This window comes from Hylobates moloch, unplaced genomic scaffold (genome assembly GCF_009828535.3).
Source record: "Hylobates moloch isolate HMO894 unplaced genomic scaffold, HMol_V3 SCAFFOLD_2, whole genome shotgun sequence".
Taxonomy (NCBI): Eukaryota; Metazoa; Chordata; class Mammalia; order Primates; family Hylobatidae; genus Hylobates; species Hylobates moloch.
Genome location: NW_026652277.1, coordinates 156,603,892 through 156,629,185, shown reverse-complemented (window position 1 = coordinate 156,629,185; position 25,294 = coordinate 156,603,892). Strand labels below are relative to the sequence as shown.

The 25,294-nt window shown below is 39.0% G+C and overlaps 2 protein-coding genes across 7 annotated transcripts in view; one reads left to right on the top strand and one right to left on the bottom strand.

Annotated features, from left to right (window-relative positions):
• Window positions 1–4,504, top strand: part of REPS1 (RALBP1 associated Eps domain containing 1) — an 83,628-nt gene extending 79,124 nt beyond the window's left edge. For all 6 annotated transcript variants that reach the window (XM_032160336.2, XM_032160358.2, XM_032160347.2 and 3 more), the window contains 3 exons: window positions 824–972; window positions 2,042–2,147; window positions 4,239–4,504. In XM_032160336.2, the coding sequence (XP_032016227.1) occupies window positions 824–972; window positions 2,042–2,147; window positions 4,239–4,307 (324 nt within the window). In that variant the 3' untranslated portion in view covers window positions 4,308–4,504. The remainder of the gene's footprint in view (window positions 1–823; window positions 973–2,041; window positions 2,148–4,238) is intronic.
• Window positions 4,505–6,609: 2,105 nt separating this feature from the next.
• ECT2L (epithelial cell transforming 2 like) overlaps window positions 6,610–25,294 on the bottom strand; it is a 104,481-nt gene continuing 85,796 nt past the window's right edge. Inside the window, exons 16-21 of the mRNA XM_032160304.2 lie at window positions 24,034–24,107; window positions 23,778–23,934; window positions 22,692–22,757; window positions 20,596–20,684; window positions 8,501–8,673; window positions 6,610–6,804 (exon numbers count right to left, since the gene is read on the bottom strand). Of these exons, the coding sequence (XP_032016195.1) occupies window positions 6,677–6,804; window positions 8,501–8,673; window positions 20,596–20,684; window positions 22,692–22,757; window positions 23,778–23,934; window positions 24,034–24,107 (687 nt within the window). The 3' untranslated portion in view covers window positions 6,610–6,676. The remainder of the gene's footprint in view (window positions 6,805–8,500; window positions 8,674–20,595; window positions 20,685–22,691; window positions 22,758–23,777; window positions 23,935–24,033; window positions 24,108–25,294) is intronic.

The window sequence follows — 25,294 nt, the reverse complement described above, 5'->3', positions numbered from 1 at the left end:
AACAGCATGGGGGACCACCCCCATGACCCAGTCACCTCCCACCAGGCCCCTCCCTTGACACATGGGGATTACAATTTGAAGTGAGATTTGGGGACACAGAGCCAAACCATATCACTATGTTTTATTACATTAGTAGTCCTGTGAGTTTTTAAGTAATGAACTTTATTTTTGTCAACTCACAGTAACAAATTAAAAATATCACTTAACTAAAGAGATAGCAGTTGACTATTGTTTTTATTTATTTACAGGTAAATCAAGTTACGGTAACTGCCAAAATGCTGTTTTTTATTCTGCCAAGGGCAGATTCATAATCACCAACAAACTGTCAACTCATTTTTAAAAGTTGTAATTACTGTGCATATTAATAGTGATGTTTTTGGTTTTTTAAAGAGTTGCCTAGCTTTCCATTACTTTATAATGTTATTTTATTCATTAAGATAAATGTTAGTATTTTTGAGTAAGAAATCCTATGGTGATAATGCATAGATATTTCTGGAGACTGCCTTTGTTTATTGTTGAACAGGTATATATTGATTCTGTATCATATTTATGTTAAAACTGTGAATATTACAGTCTTGCATCAATATGTTGCTCTAAAAATATTTATATTGCAGGTATATTCATGATTGTGGTGTCAACTAGAAACATCTTTTCCCACTGTAATTTAAGTTAGCTCTTGCCACAAATATATAGATTTAAAGTAGGACAAGTAACTTTCAATTTTCCAAGAGCAAATGGCTTAAAGAAAGCAAATGGTGTTGCAAAGTGCTAACTATGAATGTCTTCAGAAATGCTTATTATTAATGAAATTCTTGTCTTAAAGAGCAAAGGCACAACACCACTTGCTCCACCACCTAAACCTGTTCGAAGAAGATTAAAATCAGAAGATGAATTAAGGCCAGAAGTTGATGAACATACACAAAAGACGGGTGTCTTAGCTGCTGTTCTTGCATCACAACCTTCTATTCCCAGGTAATCAAAGCTATTCCTAGACACATTTAATTACTAGGAAGAAAAAGCACAACAATTAAAAATAATCAAACTGCGCCAGGCATGGTGGCTCACACCTGTAATCCCAGCACTTTGGGAGGCTGAGCTGGGCAGATCATTTGTGGTCAGGAGTTAGACCAGCCTGACCAACATGGTGAAACCCCGTCTCTGCTAAAAATACAAAAAAATTAGCCGGGTGTGGTGGTGCACACCTGTAGTCCCAGCTACTCGGGAGGCCGAGGCAGGAGAATTGCTTGAACCCAGGAGGCGGAGGTTGCAGTGAGCCAAGATGGCACCACTGCACTCCAGCCTGGGTAACAGAGCAAGACTCCATCTCGAAAATAATAATAATAACAATAATCAGACTGAAGTAAATTATGGTCAGACTAGTTCTTTAATTGAGCAGAGCCTTGTTATGTATGGGTAGGTATTCTTCCCATGTTTCCCCCTTTATTATTAAGTTGAATTTCAATTCTATTTTAACACCCTGTTTCAAACCCCGTAGCAGTACATTTTTTAAACTTGATAGTTTATAGTAAAACTGGTATTTTAATTATGGTGTTCTAGGCCAGGAATCAGCAGATTAAGTCTTAATGGGCCAAATTCAGCCTATGGCCTGTTTTTGTATAGTCCATGAGCTAAGAATGACTTTTTCTTTTTTGTAGAAGAGAGAAGAAAAAATAGAAGAGAAAAGAAAACAAAAAACTAGAATATGAGACACAAACTCTTTAGCCCACAAAGCCTGAAATTATTTGCTATCTGGTTTTTTACAGAAAAGGTTTGCCAGTACCTACTTTAGACTCTTTTACTTAAATTCAGGTGATTCTACAGAAGAAGAACTTTTTTAATAATTTCTTTTTTTTTTTTAACCTTTCCTATGGTGCTGAAGCTTATATACTACTGCAACTGAGCAAGTGAGGTTGAGCTGTGCTAGTAAGGAAAAAGATGCTCTTTTTGCTTCTCGTGTTTAGAAATAGATCAGGAAGGAATAGAGAGGATTTAAGATAAGAAATGAAGGTTATGGGTTTTTTTGCCTTCTTTATCTTCTCAGATCTATTGGGAAAGATAAGAAAGCTATTCAGGCATCAATTAGACGTAATAAGGAAACCAACACCGTTTTGGCCAGATTGAATAGTGAATTGCAGCAACAATTAAAGGTAATATAGTTTCTGAATCTTTATAATGTTCCTTATCTTAGTAAAGAAGCCTAAAGAGAAGGAATGTGACCTCAGATACCTCCAAGATCACATATATGATTCTCTTCTCTAATTTTCTAGATGCTTTGACTGTGGTTAGTTTACCCCTCCCCGCCACACACACACACACACACTCACACACACACACACACACACACACACACACACTTTTTTTTTTTTTTTAAGAGACACGATCTCGCTCTATCACCCTGGCAACCTGGGCTCAAGCTATCTTCCCACTTCAGCCTCCTGAGTAGCTGGGATTACAGGCGTGAGCCACTGCACCCAGGTCCTAGTTTGTCCTTTTATCAAAGACAACTCAGATTCCATTAAAGGGACTTAAACAGGTCTAAAGAAGAAGAGAAGTGGCAGCAATTTCAGTCGTCTTGCATGTGGAAAGAGAAAAGGCAAGCCTTAAATAGAAATGCTGCTTATGCAGTGTGTACTACTGTTATCTAATACCTGAGAGGAATGTGTTTGTTTTCTAGTAACTATAATTTCTTTGCATCCCTAGAAATAAAAATTACTCCTACTTACTCCTTCCTTATTGAGTCAAAAAAAAAAAAAAATTACTCCCAGAATCGCTTATGGTTTCCCAGCATTATTAGGTACTCATGTCCTACAAACCAGTGGTTCTCAAACCTTAAGACATATACAGGTAATCTTGGGTCATGTTAAAATGAAGATTGTGGTTTTTGTAGAGCTAAGGTGGGACCTGGGAATTCTGCATTTCTCATAAGCTTCCAGGCAGTGGAGATGTTGGAGCACTGTTGGCCCCACTTGGAATAGAACAAAGATGAGATGAGAGTCCATGGAAATGAAAAATGAATGCAGTTAGTTAATTCTTGTAACATTCTGTTCATGCTCCTCATTTAGCATTTATTACACTGTCCTGAAATTATTATCTGTGACACATTTGTCTCTCTGTCCTACTACAGTGAACTCATTGAGGGTAAATCATAATCATTTCTGTTTAGGAAGACCACGTAATATACCATCCAAATCAAGACACTTTTGAGAGGAAAAAAAGAGGGTTGAATTATTATTATTTAGGCCAAGACACTGGGTATAAACTGGGATTGTCCTAGATAAACTTATGACCATCTTGTCCCTGTCCTCGAAACCTGGTATGTTAGGCATTTGTTAATGTCTGTTGAATGAATGATATAAACTTATGACCACTTTGTGTCTATCCCCAAAACCTAGATCATATGTTAGGCATTTGGTAAACATCTATTGAATGAATGATATTCTTGTATAACTCTGTGATCAAAGGAGAAGGCATTTTTAGTTATATGATTATTAATTTAGTCCATTGTACAGGAAAAAAGAACTTAAAGACAAGCTTAGTAGTATAATACCATGAAGATGAAAATTTTGTTAATGCATGTTTTTCTGAACCAGGGAAGACCATTGAAACAAGTATATAGAAGCTATTTTGAAAAATTACTTTTTTCCTTACTTCTGAGAACAGAAAATGGGAAGTAAGGTACAAAATAGAGGTAGTTCTGGTTAAAACACAATACTGTCCATTTGAAAGAGAAAAAAAGGAAAGTAAGTAAGTTAGAATATGGTGGCTAACTGAAAAGACTGCCTAAAATCAACATTGATTAAAAATTCTGAATGCAAAGTTATTCTTTGGGAAACTAAAGCTCAAAATGAGATCTAGGAGTTGATGTAGCCAGATGTCATCACTAGGGAAAAGAAGCTACATTAACAAATTCATCTACAGTTAACCCAGGGGGCAGGTTTATTGCAAAATTCAGGTGTTAATACCCATTTGTTGCAAACAGTGACTTTTCTAATAACTAGACATTCTATTACCCTGATTTGTGTAATAAGAAAATATTTGAAATTACTAGGATCTTATTTTAATATTAAACATATAAAGAAACTACATTTCTAAAGTGAAGTATACTTTTAACATATGAATAAGCTCTCCCTTAGTTGTCTTGACAAATTTAAATTGTTTTCTTGAAGCAGAGCTGTTGTTAGATATTTCTTCATTTTTATATACTTTGAAACATAACTTGGCCTTTGCATCTTTTTCAGGATGTTCTTGAGGAGAGAATTTCCCTGGAAGTTCAACTGGAACAACTTCGACCATTCTCTCACCTATAAGCCAATTGCCGTTAACTGTGAACATACTTGTTTTTAAGTGGTTTTGGGTTCAAAGCCAATTTGGAGACCCAAACATTCAGCTCACTGCTTAATTCAACATTAAATTTTATGATTCTGTTTTGCCCTATATGTTCACCATTGTATTTAAGTATCTTTTATTTTTTAATTTCGACAATAAAAAGGTCAGGATGACGTTTTCTGGAGGGTAGATTGTGTTTGTTGGCACACCCACCTTTTCTGTTCCATAGCATCTGGGATACGCAGTGCTTCTATGGCTAATACCACACACCAATTTAATTTATAGAATGGGCTGCTCATTTACGTCTCAGTCACAGACTCAGAAATAAATTGTCAGTTTGTCCGTTTATGTTTAATATTTTACATAAAGCCTCTATTCTATAAAAATCTTTAGAAAGAATTTCCCATTTAATTTTTGATTTTAAAGAATTATATTGGATAAGGCGGTTTTCACCATAAGCTAATTTACTCTCTGCAGCCATCTACATTCTTCACAAATCATGTGGTACGTTCAAGCCTCTTTTACATGTCAACTTGTGACAAATATAAACATGTCAGATTTTATATTTTCCTTGTGGAAATGTGATCAACTTCATCAGCGACTTCGAACTATTTTATGTGAGCTTGAATAAATCAGTAGTCATGTAAACTTATGAAATAGGTATGAGTAATGGCCTTTCTTAATTTTTTTTAAGTATTGTTTTAAAACTTCTGAGGATCTCAGTTATTCCCAGAATAAAGGGAAATTCCTTAAGATTTCTAGTTTACCTTTAGCCATCTTGTCACTCATTCTTTTGCTATACAGACAAGTTTTTCCTATTAATGAGTTTCTGAAGTATGCCTTATTCAGGACAGTATACTGTTGTAGATTTTGTTTAATATTATATGATATATACATTTTGATCCATTGCTAACAGCAGGTATTCCCTTTACGATTTATTCTGTCTATAGGATCATAGATGTTAAACTGCATGGATATATCTTGGCAGAATCAGAAGTGTGGTTTTACACCAATAAAACAGCATACTATTTTAACTTTTGTTCATCTTTTTAACAAGATTTAAAGTTTTAAGAAATAGAAGATTTTGCATTTTCATTTCTGAAAGAAAAATGTTTAAATACTGTAGATTCACAGTCCTAAACTGCAGCGATAGATTTTGTTACTATAAACAAGAATATGGAGAACAAGGGAAACTGACAACTTCAGCCAAGTGGCTTTCAGTAAGGCTTTAGTTGTTAAATAATCAATTTAAAGCATTAAAGGCCCAGGAAACTACTCAACACCTATTTTTTTGAGAGTGTTTGTTTTAAAAGACATTTTTACTCAGCTGCATTTCATTACAAGCAAGTTTTGCTGTTTCTATTTATTTTTGTTTTTTAAAATTTGCTTTTTAAAAATAGCCTTCTAATTTAACAATGTCAAAAATATTTTTTAAAGCTTCTTAGAATTTAGCCTTCCAATAAATAACACTTAAAAATTATAGAAAACTTTTTAGTACTTTGTAGTGGTATATCTTTAATGCTCCCTAGAGGAGTACATTCGTATTAAGGATAAGTGTGACAAGTTTTTGAGGAAATTGCCATTTGTATTTCTTGTCCTTTTTTTTTTTCTTTTTTTTTTTTTGAGACAGAGGTTTGCTCTTGTCACCCAGGCTGGAGTGCAATGGAGCCATCTCAGCTTACTACAACCTCCTACTCCCGGGTACAAGTGATTCTTCTCCTGCCTCAGCCTTGCAAGTAGCAGGGACTACGGGCGTGTGCCACCATGTCTGGCTAATTTTGTATTTTTAGTAGAGATGGGGTTTCTCCATGTTGATGAGGCTGGTCTCAAACTCCTGACCTCAGGTAATCCACCGCCTCGGCCTCCCAAAGTGCTGGGATTACAGGCTTGAGTCACCAGCGCTCTTATCCATATTTTAAATCAATAATTGTTTCATGAAAATGTTAAAAATGGTAAATCACCAACAAATTAAAATATCTTTCTAGACTGATCACTTAAGAAACACTTTCATTCTGCTTTTTTCATTAGATCATAAAACAAAGCTTTACACAACGTGCTTGCTCTGTCTTAGGTTTCATCACATCAAATTACTCTAAATAATATTATCCATGAAATATAGCTACCAAAAGAAGTAGTTCAAAATTTTGGACTCAAAATGCACTTACACATTCTACATAAGTGAGCACAAGTGATAAAGTTTAGAAGTTGGAAAGATCGTATGGGTCATCTTAGTTTATCTCATCATCCATGACAGTTACTCTGTTTCTTACTAGGTATTTTGGAACAGAGCATACATGTTGTCTGTCTTTGCTGGGGAGAATTGGCACCCCTGAAGTTTTCAAGTTCAGTCTCACTTCTCCATACTGCTTTTGATTGCATTTTGAAGTACTGACAGCCATAGGAACTTATCATCCTCTATTTCTGTAGCACAAATCCATTTATATTTTGGGCCTTGAAGAATAAATGCATTCTTGGCATCTGTAAAAGCATTTGAGGTATACTAATTAATCTTTGCAGGTAACAATCAAAATGAGAAAAAATGTTAATACTCAAAAATCATCATCTTTAAGAATTTTTTAAAACCTAAAAAGAAATACATATCCAGTGTAGAATATAGCTTCCTAAAATTACTGAATAATTCAAATGCAGTGTAAAATGATGTCTTTATATTACAGTTATTGTAGTTAGCAATTATTTTAAAGACTAACGGATAGATGATGTAATGTTTTTTAATTCCTTGTCTCAGTCACTCCAGAAGGAACTGGAATCAGTAACAGTCTTTACTGATAGTTGTTATAAATAAAGATGCTAAGAGCTAGACCTAGACAACCTCAGTATGAGAGCCAGTGACAGAATCAAGCCAGCTACTGAGCTGAATGCCCACTATCTATTAGGTTACTTAACAATGTTTTGACATAGGTCACAGCTGATTGTCATGATAGGAGGGGAACTGAAGGAGACATGTTTCATACACTAACCATACCCAGTGATGATAGGTAATTAAGCCTTTTTAACCTGAGTTTGTATTCTAGTTGGAAATACTCATATTTTTCTCAGGCTCAGATTTAGAATGGGGCTGAAGCCACTGGGAAATAGCCCTTTTATTTAGTTTGGTACTTCTGTAAGGTCTTGGGTTCCAACTTTAACCAAAAGTCCTGTCTTTACATGCAGTGAAAAACATTGGAATGAGAGATGTTACATTCAGATTGCCTGGCCTAACAGATACCAGAATAAGATATAGATGTAGATCCTTTTAAGCTTGGGAAGTAAAGTATAGGATAATAACAAAATAGATATAGTGGGTTTAAGTAGGATTTCGTTTTTGTGACAAAATGATATTTCTATTGGAATTATTGTGCGTGAATAATTTACCAAGCATCCTTTGCATATCTGTTGATTATTTAACAATTCCCAGCTTAGATGCAAACTTTTTTTTTTTTTTTTTTTTTTTTGGGAGACGGAGTCTCGCTCTGTCACCCAGGCTGGAGTGCAGTGGCGCAATGTTGGCTCACTGCAAGCTCCGTCTCCTAGGTTCACGCCATTCTCCTGCCTCAGCCTCTCCGAGTAGCTGGGACTACAGACGCCCGCCACCATGCCTGGCTAACTTTTTTGTATTTTTTAATAGAGACGGGGTTTCACCGTGGTCTCGATCTCCTGACCTCGTGATCCGCCCGCCTCGGCCTCCCAAAGTGCTGGGATTACAAGCGTGAGCCACCGCGCCCGGCCACACTTAGATGCAAACTTAAGGAGGAAAAGGTAGTGTCAAATATGTAATAATCACTTAGTCCTAGTAGAATGGGAAAGTAATAGATAAAAATTTAAAATATGCTTTAAGACTGTGGCATCTTCAGACAGTATAGAATAGTGGTTGAGAGCTCCAGCTCTCATGCCACTGCTTCAAAGAACGGTAATATGGGGCCTTGCCTCCCTTTGTGATTTTTGAAAGCTGTTTTCCTAATATCTTAAGGTTCGTATCTGAATGCCAGAAGCCCTGTCTTTAACTATTTCAAAGGTAGATGAAAGTTTACATTGTTTAATGAAATTCTAATATTGGGGGAATTATTTGCAACCTGGTAAATTATAATTCCAGTCGTTTTTCTACTGTTCTGTTAAGAGCTTTACATTATATAGCTTTTTGAAGGTATCTGTCTCTTGGAAGGAAAAGAATACATACACTTGGAATCTGGAATATTTTCTATGAGTAACCGATGAAGGGCCACTGACGCAATGAACTGGTAGGTTGTTTTTGAAGTCCTCTCAAATGGAGTATGAGATGTGCCCCGACTAGAAATGAGCAGTGCATCATTGAAGAGGAAAAGGCTGAGATCATGGATGTGTTCATAGAGCCTGTGTTAAAATGGAGAAGGTACAGTTTTAATACATAACATACATGCTTTGTTACATAGTTAACCATCTTGAAATTGATAAGTCACTAGTCAAAGCTTTTACCCCACTACTGACATTGTGAATGGCTGGTTGAAGTTCTCAGTATAATATTCCTCCTGATGTGATTCACCCCTCCTGTGTCTCTGAGGTCAGGTTAGTACTGTGGGCCATCAGGGCTCCTGGTGAAGTGCTTTGAGTTTGTCCATGGGACAAGTATTTGATAATCCATGTGGAAAAAATTTTGAACACTGACTTTCCCTTCTTTATGAAATGAATTACTTTGTGTCTGTGTTGTTAAATTTTTGTCAGTGTTGGTATTTTGATGTATTTGGGCAATCTGAAGAATATAAGTCTTTTGTTTTGTTTCACCTTTAAGGATAACAAGGCTGGGCGTGGTTACTCACGCCTGTAATCCTAGCACTTTGGGAGGCCAAGGCAGGCTGATTATGAGGTCAGGAGTTCCAAAACCAGCCTGGCCAACATAGTGAAACCCCGTCTCTACTAAAAACACAAAAATTAGCCATGCATGGTGGCACGTGCCTGTAGTCCCACCTACTTGGGAGGCTGAGGCAGGAGAATCACTTGAACCTGGGAGTCAGAGATTGGAGTGAGTTGAGATTGCGCCACTGCACTCCAGCCTGGGCGACAGAGCGAGACTCCATCTCAAAAAAAAAAAAAAAAAAGGATAACAAGTTGGGGTAGAGAGAAACACAAGAACTGATGTGGCATGAGGTATATTAATAGGAGAAAAAAGCATTTATGTAGAAGTAAATATAAACATTTTTACTTTTGATTGGAAAGTAGTAGATAACCTAATATAGTTCATTGTTTGAAAGGTAAAAATTAAATAGTTCTTTGTTTTTGCTGAGGTTGCTACCATGGTCAACTGTAGGCATATTTATCAAGGGGCAAAATTTGGTGTCCTCAACCTCCCATCTGTTATCCTCTTTGCTTTTCTGTCATTGGAGCGAGATTGCTGTGTTGGGCAGGCCTCACTGTGCTCTAGTGTGGGTTAGTCCCACTGAACTCTCCTGTGGGAGTGTTCTAGCCGAGCAGTGAGTGGCGATAGCCTGGGAGGAGCTTGGGGAACCCCACCCCACCGTCCAACTCCCCAATTCCCCCTCCCCACCAGGGGTGGCTAAGTGAAGCAAACTAAATGTTTTAATAGAGCATAATTGTTTTCCTTCCAGAAGCATCAAGCAACCCTCAGGAAGTTACTCTAATGAAGAGTCTATATATTTATGCTTGTTCAGGTCTCTTATTTTTCATCTTCACCATTTTCGTTTAATTTTTAAGTTGTCAGAACATAAAGTGTTACCAAACGCTTAAGTGACATCGATCCCTGCTATTGGCTTTTATTTAGTGTGCCTCTTTCCCCTCTACTTTTCCACATAGCACGGCCTCACCCCTGTCTTCACTCAGGTCACCCAAGTTACCAACCTAGTACATATCCTTCCACTGTTTTGTACTTGCTCGGGTAAACACACACACACACACATCTATGTACAGGAAAGGTTATTGCCATTATCTTACAAAAATCTAAGATTTTCTCTACTCTTTTCTTGCTTTTCTCACTCAGCAATGGAAATCACTTCAAGTTAATGGATAGGACTTTTATTCCGTCTTTTGAATGGCTAACTAGTACTTCATGGTGTGGGTGCACCATCATTTATTCAACTCTTCCACTATTGATGGGTGTTCTCTTTGATGGACATTTGCTTTGTTTAGAGGCTTGGGTCCCCTCCTTTTTTCCCTCCCTCTCTCGCTTACTTCATTTTTTTTTTTTCTCTATTTCCACTGTGAATGTTGCAACGAACAGATTTCTTACATAGAAACAAAGTCCTAATATTTGTTCTTCTGTCAGATACAATTCCTGAGAGTAGGACGGATTGGTCAAAGGCTACACAATAGTCCCTCCTTATTTATGGTTTCCGTTTCCACAGATAAACCTATACATAACTGTTACTACTTTATGTCATTATAATTGTTCTATTTTATTAAATATTGTTAATCTCTTATGGTACCTAATTTTTAAACTAAACTTTATCATAAGTATGTATGTACATCAAAAAACGTGATGTTATAGGGTTCAGTACTCTGAGGTTTCAGCCATCTACTGAGGGTCTTGAAAGGTATTTTCATGGATAAGGGGGGACTGCTGTGTATATTTTTATCAAAGACCTCCAGGTTGTTCTTCATAAAAGCTGCTATAATTCATATTTATAACTCACTTTATATAGTAATGGCTTTAATTTGCTTCTGATTTACCTGGTGATTTTGTTAAAATGCAAATTCTGATTGAGTAGAGCTAGGGTGGCCTGAGAATTCTGCATTTCTGGCAAGCTCCCTGGTGATGCTGAGTCCACACACTTTCCTAAGGAGCAAGGCACTTCAGTCATTTGTTAGTTACAGCTATGCCTAAGAACTGGGCAAAGGACTGGATCAGGTAGTTTAAAAATGTCCAAGAGTACCATGTTTCAGGTTCAGCTACTTGGACAGCGTTAGGAAGTAGGAGTTGTTTAGGTGTGTGGGTCAATGGAAACATAGTGGTCACCCAGCCACTAGAGCTAGCTCTTTCTTGCAAACATTTTCTGCTTGTCTTTGGTTATGATTTAGGCTGGAAGGAGTGGGGTGCTTCACATTTACTGATATCTTGCAAAAAAAATATTTCTAGATCAAGTCAATAGGTTATTCTGAGAATAAAGGAATGAATAGAACTAAGGATGAGGGAGAGAGGAAGCAAGAAAGGCAGGAGGTGCATTTTAAGTCAGTGATGGGCAGTCTGTGGTGAGTAGCCATTTTGAATAGGCGAAAGAATTCTACCATGGTCTTGCTTTTTTGGGGGAGAAGGGGAGCCATATTTTTTTTTTTTTACCATATCCATGATAAGAACAATTATTTCTCCTATCATAGAAGTTTAGAAAATGGTTTAAATCTGTAATAAAACTGCTGTATCCGAATTATCAGGAAATATGCCAACAGAGTGCTTTGAAGAAGTAGCATTCAAAGAGGTACTTGCTTTGGTAAGTTGGTGTTCAGTTTTTTTCCTTTGGAAGGGACAGCGCTGATATTAGAGGTGAATGAAAGAGAATTCCAGTTTTGTGACCCACTTGGACCAGGTGGATGGTTGGCCCAGGGAAGGAATGGAGCAGCCACACTAACTTGAGCTTAGAATTGAGCCGTTTGTAATCCAAGGACATGAGTGAGGGAAAGACACAATGAGGTTATTATTTCATTCTGATTCTGAGAGGGCTATTTTATGTATGATTTTTATCTAGAAAAACTTTTCAAAAGCCATTTACTAAATTAAGCCCCTCAAGATCTCCAACAATGTTTATCCACAGACCAAACACCAAAAACTCTAAAAATTTAACCGTTCCTCTAAATACGCAAAAGCAGATACAGTCATCCCTTGATATCCGTGAGGAATGTGTTCCAGGACCTCCTGCGAAAACCAAATTCTGAGGATGCTTGGTATTTGCATATAATCTGCATATTATCTCTAGATTACTTATGATATCTAATACAATGTAAACACTATGTGAATACTTATACTGTATGAGGTTTTTATTTGTTTTTTTAATTGTATTTATTTATTTTTTAATGTTTTCCATCCTCAGTTGAACCTATGGGTGTGGGGCCTGCAGATATGGCTGTAATTTCACCTTTAGTATTGACATAATGGAGTAGCTGCAGTGGCTCTTAGTGTTTCACAAATCTGCCTCTGCTCACACTCAGAACCAACTGAGTTTTGTTCTGAACTTGAGTAGAGTTTCTTTGCTTGTTTACAGATAGATTCAGTGATTCAGCAAAATGGAACACAGCTACTATAATGTACATTCTTAACTCCATTCTAGAAGTGTTTTGTTATTGTTGTTAAACTACTGTATTAGCCAGCACAAGAGACACAGAGAAAGGCAAGAAGTACCCAACTTATATAAATACATAAAACTTTAAAAGAAAGTTTTAGGCCGGGTGCAGTGGCTCACACCTGTAATCCCAGCACTTTGGGAGGCCGAGGTGGGCAGATCACAAAGTCAGGAGTTCGAGACTAGCCTGGCCAACATGGTGAAACCCCATCTCTCCTAAAAATACAAAAATGAGCCAGGTGTGGTGGTGCACGCCTGTAGTCCCAGCTACTTGGGAGGCTGAGGCAGGAGAATCGCTTGAACCCAGGAGGTGGAGGTTGCAGTGAGCCGAGATCATGCCATTGCACTCCAGCCTGGGCAACAAGAATGAAACTCTCTCAAAAAGAGAGTTTCAGTACATGGACAACAGCAGGTCATCAGCACCACTGTGAGCTGACCTGAGTCAAAACTGTTTATCACCTAGCCTGGTAGATCACAGTGGCATTTGGGGTCCCCAAAATGAGTCAATTCTGGACCAAAGTCTAGTATCCTTGAGAAGCCTGGGTACATTTTCTCCGATGCATAGTTACCCTGCTAAGTGACTGTAGATCCCTTTGGGGAAGGCTAAGAGGAAATTTACAGTATATCTTTTTGGCAGTATAATAGGATATTTCCCCAAGGAATATTGGCCTGGGAAGTGGATGGCTCTATTTGATGAACAAGGCCAGGCCTCTATTCACCAGTCCTGCACTACTTTTGTACCTTTGGCAAGACTCCATTGGAAGAAAAAAAGGCATGCTTAAAAATCAGCAAGTTTCGGCCATGTGCAGTGGCTCACGCCTGTAATCCCAGTACTTTGGGAGGCCGAGTTGGGAGGATCATCTGAGCCAAGGAATTCAAGACCAGCCGGGCCAGCATGGGAAGACCCCATCTCGTTAAGGAAAAAAAAAAAAATTCAGCAAGCTTAAAATCACAGACATGAAAATTAGTGTTTATGAAAAAAAACGATAACACAGAAGTTCCAAGGTATAAAATATATTCTAAAAGCTTAACATACCCAAAATAATGGTCCATGTCCTCAGAGGAACAAATTGCCCTCTGAATTTCCCAGCTCTTAAAATAACTGTATGACTTCATCTCTATTTTAAATTTCATTTAGAATGCGAACACTTACTCGTTCTTTTTGTGTCATAGTTATTGTTTGTTATTTGTGGCCAGGTGCAGTGGCTCACACATGGCCAAGATGGGTGGATCACTTGAGGCCAGGAGTTCAAGATGAGCCTGGCCAACATGGTGAAACCCCATCTCTACTAAAAATACAAAAAAATTAGCTGGGAGTGGTGGCACGCCCCTGTACTTCAAGCTGTTTTGGGGAGGCTGAGGCATGAGAATCGCTTGAACCTGGGAGGCAGAGGTTGCAGCGAGCCGAGATAACACCACTGCACTCCAGCCTGGGCAACAGAACAAGACTCTGTCTCAGAAAAAGAAAAAAATATATATGTGTTTAGTAATTGTTACTGTGTTAGTGAGATTATTATGAGGAAGGCTTGGTTCACCTTTCTACCTTCTGGTCCAATCACTGGAAACAGCACTGCCTGTGCACTGGGAGACCTGGTTCTAAATTCCAGACCAGCACTTATTCTATGACTTTAGGCAACTTACTTAAGCCAGATTGCCCACCCATAATGTGGTTCCTGGCCTACCTGCCTCATCAGGTAATTGTAATTAAATCTATCAAATGAGAGAAGCTAACATATGGTAAAGTGTAAATCCTTATATGAATTGGTCTGTATGTATAAATACAAGCAGAGTATGTTTCCTCTAAGTAAAAATTCCTGGTAGAAATCATGGGGATGGCATTCCTTGGGTTTTATGTGATTTTCTAAAATGACAGAAAACAAAGTTGCAGGCTAAGTATTGTGTGATATCTTTTGGAATATGAGCCTGTTTGCGTTTACCTAATTTCAAAACTTTTTTTTCCCCTGTAGAGACGGGGTCTAACTATGTTGCCTAGGCTGGTCTAGAACTCCTGGCCTCAAGTGATCCTCCCACCTCAGCCTCCCAAAGTGCTGGGATTACGGGAATGAGCCACCACACCCAGCCAATTTCAAATATTAATTTGAAATTACATTTAAATGTATTAGCAAATAATATAAATGTAATCACTGAGACAGTGTTGTTGACCTAAAAGGAAGAAGCTGAGGCAAAATCAATATAAGTAGAGTTTATTTGGGCTATTGGGGACTGCAACCCTGGAGCATAGATTCAGTTACCAGGAATATACACCCCAATTAGTAGCATTTACAAGTGGATTTTTAAAGAAAAAGAAGGGGCAGTTCCAGAGTTACCAAGATTTTATACTAAAATAGCACAAGCTATTGATTGACTATAATTGTTCTTTGTCTACAATTTCCAGTAATGTGAAGATAATGGGTGAGGCAGCCCAGGAACAATTACGCCTAGGCAAGCATGGATGGGGAGGTGTGACTGAAGTCCCATACTCATGTCTCTCTGGGCCTGGTAAATTTTTCATACCTCATACCTCATAGCTCAGAGTAGTGCCTATTTAAATATAAATGTACCTCACAATTAGAGCGTAAAATGGTTTTGGATTATCCTAAATCTTCAAAGTATTCTCATTTGTCCAAGTACTGAAGACCAAAGTCTAATTTCTAATAACTAGACCTCCAGCTTCCAGTCCACATGTAAAGAGCTGGGAAGTTGTAGGCCAGGTGTGGTGGCTCACTCCTGTAATCCCAGCACTTTGGGAGGTTGAGGCGGCGGGGGGGGGGGTCACAAGGTCAAGAGATTGAGACCATCCTGGCCAACATGGCAAAACCCCATCTCTACTAAAAATACAAAACTTAGCTAGGTGTGGTGGCGCGTGCCTGTAGTCCCAGCTACTTGGGAGGCTGAGGCAGGAGAATCGCTTGAACCTGGGAGGTGGAGGTTGCAGTGAGCTGAGATTGCGGCACTGCATTCCAGACTGGCAACAGAGCAAGACTCCGTCTCAAAAAAATAATAATTAAAAAGAAAGAGCTTGGAAGTTGTCAATTCTGTCCTCACAACAACAACAACAAAAAGTAGCTGAAGAACTCAGAATCAACAGCTTTTCTCCCATCCTTTATAGAATTGAAGTTATCACCCCAAAAGCTGGAATGATAGGCTGCTACAGAGAATCAAAGCTTATCAGAAACAGAAATTGCCTGCATGGAGTAGGGATGCTTGAAGGGTATTGGCTTAATTACTAGAGATAAAGTGTGGACTAGCTTTAGCATTTAATAACTCTGGGCTCGCACACTGGTGTGAATTTTGCCTCTAGGAGCCTGCCAGATTCTTGCAATGAAGAGCTAATAAAAATTTCCTTATTCTGGCTGGGCGTGGTGGCTCACGCCTGTAATCCCAGCACTTTGGGAGGCCAAGGCAGGTGGATCATTTGAGGTCAGGAGTTCGAGACCAGCCTGGCCAACGTGGTAAAACCCCATCTCTACTAAAAATACAAAAATTAGCCAAGGAGTAATGGCGTGCACCTGTAATCCCAGCTACTCAGGTGGCTGAGGCGGGAGAATCCCTTGAGCTTGAGAGGCAGAGGTTGCGGTGAGCCGAGCTCAGGCCACTGCATTCCAGTCTGGGTGAAAGAGTGAGACCCTGTCTCAAAAAAAAAAAAAAAATTTTTATATATATACATATATATATTCTTACATGGTAGAGAGGAGAAAAGTACCATTTTGAAATATGCCCAGAGTATTTTGTTCTTAACAAAGGCGTGACCTCAAGGGAAACTTGTACTAGAACCTAACCAACTGGGACTTTACCAGCACCTAATCAACCTGGGAGAAGGGAAATACCCAACTCCAGCCACCTCTAACCTTACTGTCTCATGTTAGAGGTGGGAAAAAAAAAAACAAAAACAAAAACTGAGAAGCACTTGTGAAGGTCACAGTCCAGAAGTGACAGACTCATTGAAAGACTGAAAATTGATCATAGAACTATAGAATGTTTCTCCTCCTCTGACATCTTAACTACCACAGCAGTAGGACTCTGGTATAATAATGGGATTACAGCTAAAATAACTGCAAGTTTCAGACCCTATTTAAGAAGGGGTCTCTAAGGAAACCCAAAGCTGATAGGGAGAGAAAAGGACGCTGGAGAAAACTGTAGCCTCTGATGCCAAGCTGCAGCAAACAGTAAATGTGACCTAACTCCCAGCCAGATAAACATAAAACTTCACACTGAAGGCCTGTTTAGTTCCTTTTACCTGACACATCATGTCTGCTATTCAACAAAAAATTATAAGGGGTGCTGGCTGGGCATGGTGGCTCACTCCTTTAATCCTAGCACTTTGAGAAGCCGAGGTGGGCAGATCACCTAAGGTCAAGAGTTCAAGACCAGCCTAGTCAACGTGGTGAACCCCCATCTCTACTAAAAATACAAAAATTAGCCAGACATGGTGGCATGTGCCTGTAATCCCAGCTACCCAGAAGCCTGAGGCAGGAGAATTGCTGGAACCCAGGAGGCAGAGGCTGCACCACTGCACTCCAGTCTGGGTGACAGAGTGACACTCCGTTTCAAAAAAAAAAAAAAATTATAAGGGGTACTAAGAGGCAACATACACAGACTGAAGAGACAGGGCAAGCATCATAACTAGGCTCAGATACAGTAGAGATTTTGGAATTATCAGAGCAGAAACTTAAATATGATTAATATGTTAAGGGCTTTAATGGAAAAAGTAGACAACCTGCAAGAACAGACAGGTAATGTAAGAAGAGAAACCAAAACTCTAAGAAAGAAAAGGTAATACCAGAAATAAATATAACAGAAATGAATGCCTTTGGTGGGGTCATTAATACATTGGACACAGCTGAGGAAAGAATCAGTGAGCTTGAAGATATGTCAACAGAAGCTTACCAAGCTGAAAAGCAGAGAGAAAAAAGACCAGGGACAAAGTAGGGGTAGCGGGTAGGGACCACCAGGGGAAAGAACAGAATATCCAAGTAATAGGGACAGTTACAAAAGGCAAATCATATGCATAACGGGAATACCAGATGAAGAGAGACAGAAGAAATATCTGGAGTAATAATGACTGGAGATTTTACAAAATTATTGACAGCAAACTATAGGTCCAGGAAGCTCAGAGAACACAAAACGATAAAAAAAATCTACATCTAGGCATAATACATTCAGATGTAGAAAATAAAAGAGAAAATCCTTGTCACTTCAGAGAATACAAAAACAAAAACCCACCTTACTGTCAACAAAGAGTCAAACTCTGTAAAATAAAGAGATTTATTCTGAGCCAAATATGGGTGACCAGGGCCTGAGTCAGTCTCAAGAAGTCCTGAGAAAATGTGCCCAAGATGGTTGGGTTACAGCTTGATTTTATAAATTTTAGGGGGACAGAAGTTACAGGCAAACATCAGTCAATACATGTAAGGTATACATTCATTTGATCCAGAAAGATGGGATAACTTGAATTAAGGGCTCCTAGGTCATGGGGGGATTCAAAAGATTTTTTGATTGGCAATTGGTTGAAAGAGTTGTTATCTAAAGATCTGGAATCAATAGAAAGGAGTGTATGGCTTTAGATAAGAGATTTGTGGAGACCAGTGTTCTTAGGTAGATGAAGCCTCCAGGTAGCAGGCTTCAGGGAGAATAGATGGTAAACGTCTCTTATCAGACTTAAAAGATAACATACTCTTAGCTAAGTCTCTCCTGGATCAGGAAAAGACCTGGAAAGAGGAGATTCTCTACAAAATGGAGATTTTCCCCAAAAGAGATGACTTTGCAGGGCCATTTCAAAATATGTCAAATAAATATATTTTGAGGTAAACCATGATTTATTGCAGGGTCTGCTATCTGCCATGTGATACTATACTAGAGTTGGGTTAGAATTTGGTATCTTATTTCTACAAGGATTTCATTTTATCAGTCTTAAGATCTCTGTTTCAATGTTAGTTTTGGTCAGTTGTGCCTGAATTCTTAAGGGAGGAGAGTATAATGTGGCATATCCAATCCCCCCTTCCTATCATGGCCTGAACTCATTTTTCAGGTTTACTTTGGAATCCCCTTGGCGGAGAGGAGGAGTCTATTCAGTCGGTTGGGAGGCTTAGAATTTTATTGTTGGTTTCTATTAGCCATAGAGGAACAAGGATAAAAATTACACTGGACTTCTCTTCAGAAACCATGTAAGTAAGAAGGAATGAAATAAGGAAAGTGTTAAAAGAAAAAACCACCAACCTAGAATTCTGTATCCAGCAAAATTTCCTTCAAACAATAAATTTTTTACACACAAAAAATTGGAGAGAATTCATTGACCTTAGTAGAACATTAGGAAATGTTAAAAGAAGTTCTGCAGAGAGAAGGAAAATGATATAGAAAATCAAACTTATGTAAAGAAAGGAAGAGTGTTTGAGAAGGAATACATGAATGCAGAATAATCTAATAATCAAAAACTGGAATCATCATAGAATGTCTTCTACCAAACCAGTGTGTTTAGAATTGCTGGTTTGGTAGCTAGTTTCTTTCCATCACTGTAGCTCTTTTCTATTGCTACTGACCAAAAAAAAAAAAAAAAAAAAAGATCAAAGAAAACAAAAATGTCATGACAATGAGAAAAGTGACATATTGTGTGATTTGATTTTCATTTACGATCTAGTCTAGGTAAGGATGGAGGTGAGGGGACTGATTTCTTCCACCTACTCTGCTACCCTGTGCCTTTGAGGATCATTTGTTGAAATATTCATTGAAATAACAAATCAATTTTTATTACATTTATTGGAGTTGAACAAATTAAAGGAGTTAATTCCCCTCCCTTTGGTTGCTGTTTGCTGAATCACTCTTTATCATTAATACTGAAAATCAAACTTATGTAAAGAAACGAAGAATGTTTGAGAATAGAATTTTATTTGATTCTATTATTTTGTTATTTATTTTATTTCTATTTTATTCATAGTTTGATGAACAGTTTTCTAAAGCAGAGATCACCACACTATGGCCCACACCTGTTTTTGTAAATGAAGTTTAATTGGAACATAGTCATGTTTGTTCATTTATATCTTGTACTGTTTATGAATAGTGTATTACTTGTTATGTGTTGTGTTATTGATAGAGCTGCTTTTGTTTTACAATAGCAAAGTTGGGTAGTTGCCACAGATATCATCTGGCCAGCAAAATCTGAAATATTTACTACGTGAACCTTTACAGAAAAGTTTGCCCATCCTTGTTCTAAAGGAGTAAAGGGGATACTAACTTATAAAAATTAGCATCCTTCCATCTTTTTTTCTTACGCTGCTCTGAGCATCGTGCAAACTAAATAGTGTAAGGTATTTTTAAAAACTGACCGCAATAACTATCTGAGGATAATAAATTGGTCCTCTCTTTCTTACATTTGAGCAGATCATTGGTGTGAAAATCCCACAACACTTGGAGCTTAGCTAAGTAGAAGAGTGGCCGGGTGCAGTGGCTCATGCCTGTAATCCCAGCAGTTTGGGAGGCCGAGGCAGGTGGACCACTGGAGATCAGGAGTTTGAGACCAACCTGGCCAACATGGTGAAACCCTATCTCTACTAAAAAGACAAAAATTAGCTGGGCGTGGTGGCGGGTGCCTGTAATTTCAGCTACTTGGGAGGCTGACGCAGGAGAATAGCTTGGAGGCAGAGGCTGCAGTGAGCCAAAGTTGCGCCACTGCACTCCAGCCTGGGCAGCAGTGAGTGAGACTCCATCTCAAAAAAAAAAAAAAAAAGAAAAAAGAAAAGTGACCAACCTTTAGAATGGCTGCTTATGTGGAGTTTGTGGTCCTGGCAGGGACAATTTACTTCTCCCATTCTATCCAGTAGCTGGCTGGAATGCGAACATGGTGATAAAATACCCTACACTATCTCAGAGGAAGTCGTCTGTAACTTTTCAGTCCAATGCATAGATACGTTTCAAACCTACTGTGTCAGACATTGTACTGAATGCTGGAGCTACAGGACGAGTAAGACAGTCACCTGCTTGGAAGGTGTCCACAGCCTTAGGATAGTTAACTATTGTTTACCTTAAAGAGAAACTTATTTCTTCATCACAGCAATGAAGTTGGGCTACATCTTGTACCCTAATCAGATATCTGTTTACTTCTGATAGAGTCTATAAAATCAAAAACAAAATTAGAAGTACATATAAATTTTTTTAAATAAAAAAACTTACTACTGCAAACCATTTTATATCCCAGAATATGCAAATGTTAACTAAAACACAGTTCAAGTATGAAAAAGTGAATGTTTTCACTGTTTATGAAACAGGTTTTCTTAGAAAGATCACAGTATTGACAAAGAAAACGATATTTAAGGGAAAAAATAGTAATTTTTGTCAAAGTTTTAAAACTACTGACATGATAGTTTTATTTGTAAGTGCTTTCCTAATACCAAAAACAAAGTTGGGGTTGAGGGATAAGAAGGTAGCTATTAAGAAAAAGAAGTAGGCTGGGCGCGGTGGCTCATGCCTGTAATCCCAGCACTTTGGAAGGCCGAGGTGGGTGGATCACCTGAGGTCAGGAGTTGGAGACCAGCCTGGCTAATATGGTGAAACCCTGTCTCTACTAAAAATACAAAAAAATTAGCCAGGCGTGGTGGTGCATGCCGGTAGTCCTAGCTACTTGGGAGGCTGAGGTAAGAGAATTGCTTGAACCCTGGAGGCAGAGGTTGCAGTGAGCCGAGATTGCACCACTGCACTCCAGCCTGGGCAACAGAGTGAGACTCCATCTCAAAAAAAAAAAAAAAGAAAAAGAAAAAGAAGTGAATGAATTGGTACGGAATAAGAAGTCAAACCTTTATATTGATCTAGTTATGGGGATGAGCTCTTGGTGTGAACAGTGATCCAGAGAGAGTTTTGTAAACTCTGTGAGTTTCAAGAATTTGGGTCTTTGCAGTCCAATCAACCTCAATTATCTTTCCCTATAAAATGTCCAGACCAAAATTATGACAAAACAACTTCATCTTGCTTCCCCAGTTTGACTAAATAAAAATATTTCTAATCAATTGATACTTTAATTCAACATAACTCACATCCTGAGCTCCTCCTATATGCCAGACATGAGAAAGCAAGTAAATCATAGCTCACACATGATGGAGCTCACAGTTTCATGAATAAAGGATTGCAGTAAAATGTAACAGGGATGTTCAGGATGCAAAATCCCTACAAAGAAGCCGCTCACAGCTGGAAATGCTGGGGGAAACTTTGCAAAGGAGATGATGATTGAACTAGATTTTTATAGAATGAATAGGAGTTTATCCAGTGAAATAGGAAAGAAAAGCAATTTCAGAGAAGAAAGAGTATGTGCAAAGCACAAATGTGTGAAAAGAGGTTAATATTAGAGAATCGCGAGTGGATCTGTGTGGTATGATTATAAGGAAGTCAGGGAAACTAAGAGATAAGGGAGGGTGGGGCCAGATGAAATTCTATAGGTTAACAGGTCGCTAGCAGAGGCCTTCTAAAGCTTTTTCAGATACCATCAGGGTGCAGAATCCTACACCAGGTACCATATGCAGGGAGATAGAAAACAAGAACACGGCTGGGTGCGGTGGCTCACGCCTGTAATCCCAGCACTGGGAGGCCGAGGCGGGCGGATGACGAGGTCAGGAGATCAAGACTATCCTGGCTAACATGGTGAAACCCCATCTCTACTAAAAATACAAAAAATTAGCCCGGCGTGGTGGTGGACACCTGTAGTCCCAGCTACTCGGGAGGCTGGGGAAGGAGAATGGTGTGAACCCGGGAGTGGAGCTTGCAGTGAGCTGAGATTGCGCCACTGCACTCCAGCCTGGGCGACAGTGCAAGACTCCATCTCAAAAAAAGAAAAGAAAACAAGTAGAACACATGGCCCCTTTCCTCAAAGGGCATCGTGATCACAGTAATACCAATAAAGGAGCAAAGATTGCCGAAAAGTTATGGGATAGGGACAAGCTCACTTGTCCCCTTCTTATAGAGCAACCTTGCAGATAACAAGGATGTGAAATGGGAGAGCATGGCAGTGCCTGGCACGTAGCAGGCATTCCACAAATGCTAGCTGCCTTGGGATCTGTAGGTCTCCTTTTGCCAGTGACTGGAGGTTGTATTCATGAGCAGAAGATACAGCAAGTTCCTAAGAATACATACAGGGCATCCCCCGATGATTCTCTGTATATCTGACAGATGATCCTTCATATTGATGTTTTGCTTCATCTAGGGGAAAAAAAGTACTTTTAGGCAAACTAAAATTGTGACATTTTTATTCATAAAAGAAATAGATTAAAATATTTTATGGCACTTGATACAGGGCTTGGTATTTTCATATGTTATAATAGAAAGTTTCAGATTTCTGGGCCGGATGCAGTGACTTTCATCTGTAATCCCAGCACTTTGGGAGGCTGAGGTGGGCGGATAGCTTGAGCTCAGGAGTTCAAGACCAGCCTGGGCAACATGGTGAAACCTCGTCTCTACACACACGAAAAAAAGCCAAGCATGGTGGCATCTGCCTGTGGTCCCAGCTACCCAAGAGGCTGAGGTGGGAGGATTGCTTGAATCAGGGAGGCAGAGGTTGCAGTGAGCCGAGATCATACCACTACACTCAAGCCTTGGTGACAGAGCCAGACCCTGTCTCAAAAAAGGAAAAAAAAATTTTTTTTTCAACTTTCTGTACCCAATGTTTTAAAACAAAGGCAAGTGACAAAACTGGATGCAAAAAAGTATCTGCACAGAAAAACGTGGTAGCAGTTTATATTCAGCCCAGATGCCTGTTTACAGTATGCACAGTATAATGATAATATGTTCAGAATGATAGTACTGTACTCCAAGGTGCTTAATTACTTCTTCAGAGAATAATTATGATGACCATTGTACTCACTGAGGCAGGAAAGCTAATTAATGCATTGAAAGTACTTTCAGAAACAAAGGATTTTACTTTTTTTTTGCCTTTTAGTTGTGTAAAAAATCAGTCCAAATACTTCATTCTTCAAACTTTCATAAAAATTTTATTATATTTGTACAAATATCTGAAAACATTGTCTCATGTTGCTTGGCTTAGAATAGATGCCCTTAGTGTTGGAAATCACTGAACACACTATTGATTTAGCATTAAAAGGATGAAAGACTTTAAAGCAAAGAACCCCACAAGAAGATAAGGTGTCTCAGGATCTTTGAGTGGGAGTACCACAAAGGCATTGTAACATGTTTAAAGGACACAGATTCTTATCAGCAACCAACCTGATCTATATAACCTTTATATTTTTCGATTTGGTCTATTGCAGTGGTCAAGTCCCCACGGTCAACATGCTCTGCAGGGGTATGAAGCCTGACAGCGTAGAGAAGATTAAGGTATTCTTCAAATCTTCGGGATGGGTACAGCAGCAGCTCCGGCAGGCTGTATGAGGCATAGAGAAGGGAGCTCTGGTCTCTGAAGGCCCAGGAATGCCCTCTCGCCGGGGGGGGGGGCCCTGCTGTGCTCTCCCTCAGAACATACCTCAGCATTTTGGTAACAATGGTCTTATCATGCCTCTTCAGGAAAGTTCGGAATGCTGGTATCATTTCTCTGCACTAAAAGGTGAGGATTATATTGTCAAAACTTTATGAGATAGTTGTAAAGTCCACTGTTCCACTGAGCAAGTGCGATCTCTGGTATGCCTGAAGCAAAAGGGCAACACCTATGTCTAACCAGTTAGACTATTAGTAGTGCCATTGGTGTCTTCCTAATATGTTAAGAATGTGTGTTGGCTGGGCGCTGTGGCTCATGCCTGTAATTCCAGCACTTTGGGAGGCCGAGGCAGGCGGATCACGAGGTCAGGAGATTGAAACCATCCTGTCTAACACGGTGAAACCCCATCTGTACTAAAAACACAAAAAATTAGCCGAGTGTGGTGGCAGGCGCCTGTAGTCCTAGCTACTTGGGAGGCTGAGGCAGAAGAATGGCGTGAACCTGTGAGGTGGAGCTCACAGTGATCCAAGATCGTGCCACCGCACTCCAGCCTGGGCAACAGAGCGAGACTCTGTCTCAAAAAAAAAAAAAAAAAAAAGAATGTGTGTTATTTATACATGAACCTGACCCTATTCATTGAACTTAATCAGTATAGACAAATAAGAACGTACTTTGCAACCAGGTGGGCCTGGATTTGAATTAGAATAAATCAAATATATAACCTTGTCAAATTACTTAACTTTTCTGAGCCTCAGTTTTCTCATCTGTAACATGGATATCATCTCTAATGCTTGTGGTGTGGAAAAAAAAAATCCTATCCATAAAGTGGCTGTCAAATAGTAAATGTTATTTCAGTATAGTAAGATCTTGACTATTAATGGTATTCACCTTTAATACTTCTGTTAATTATGTTTTCCATAGTAATATTTATTTTACAGGTGTTCTGCTATACTTAATATTTTTTTTGTTTTTTGTTTTTTTGAGACAGAGTCTTGCTCTGTCACCCAGGCTGGAGTAGAGTGGCATAATCTCGGCTCACTGCAACCTCTGCCTCCTGGGTTCAAGCGGTTCTCCTGTCTCAGCCTCCCAAGTAGCTGGGATTACAGGTGCCCGCCACTATGCCTGGCTAATTTTTGCATTTTTAGTAGAGACGGGGTTTCGCCATGTTGGCCAGGCTGGTCTTGAACTCCTGACCTCAGGTGATCCGCCTGCCTAGGCCTCTCAAAGTGCTGGGATTACAGGCATGAGCCACCGCACCGAGCCTTAATATCTGTTTTAAAATGTATTCATTTATCACTATTAGAGCACC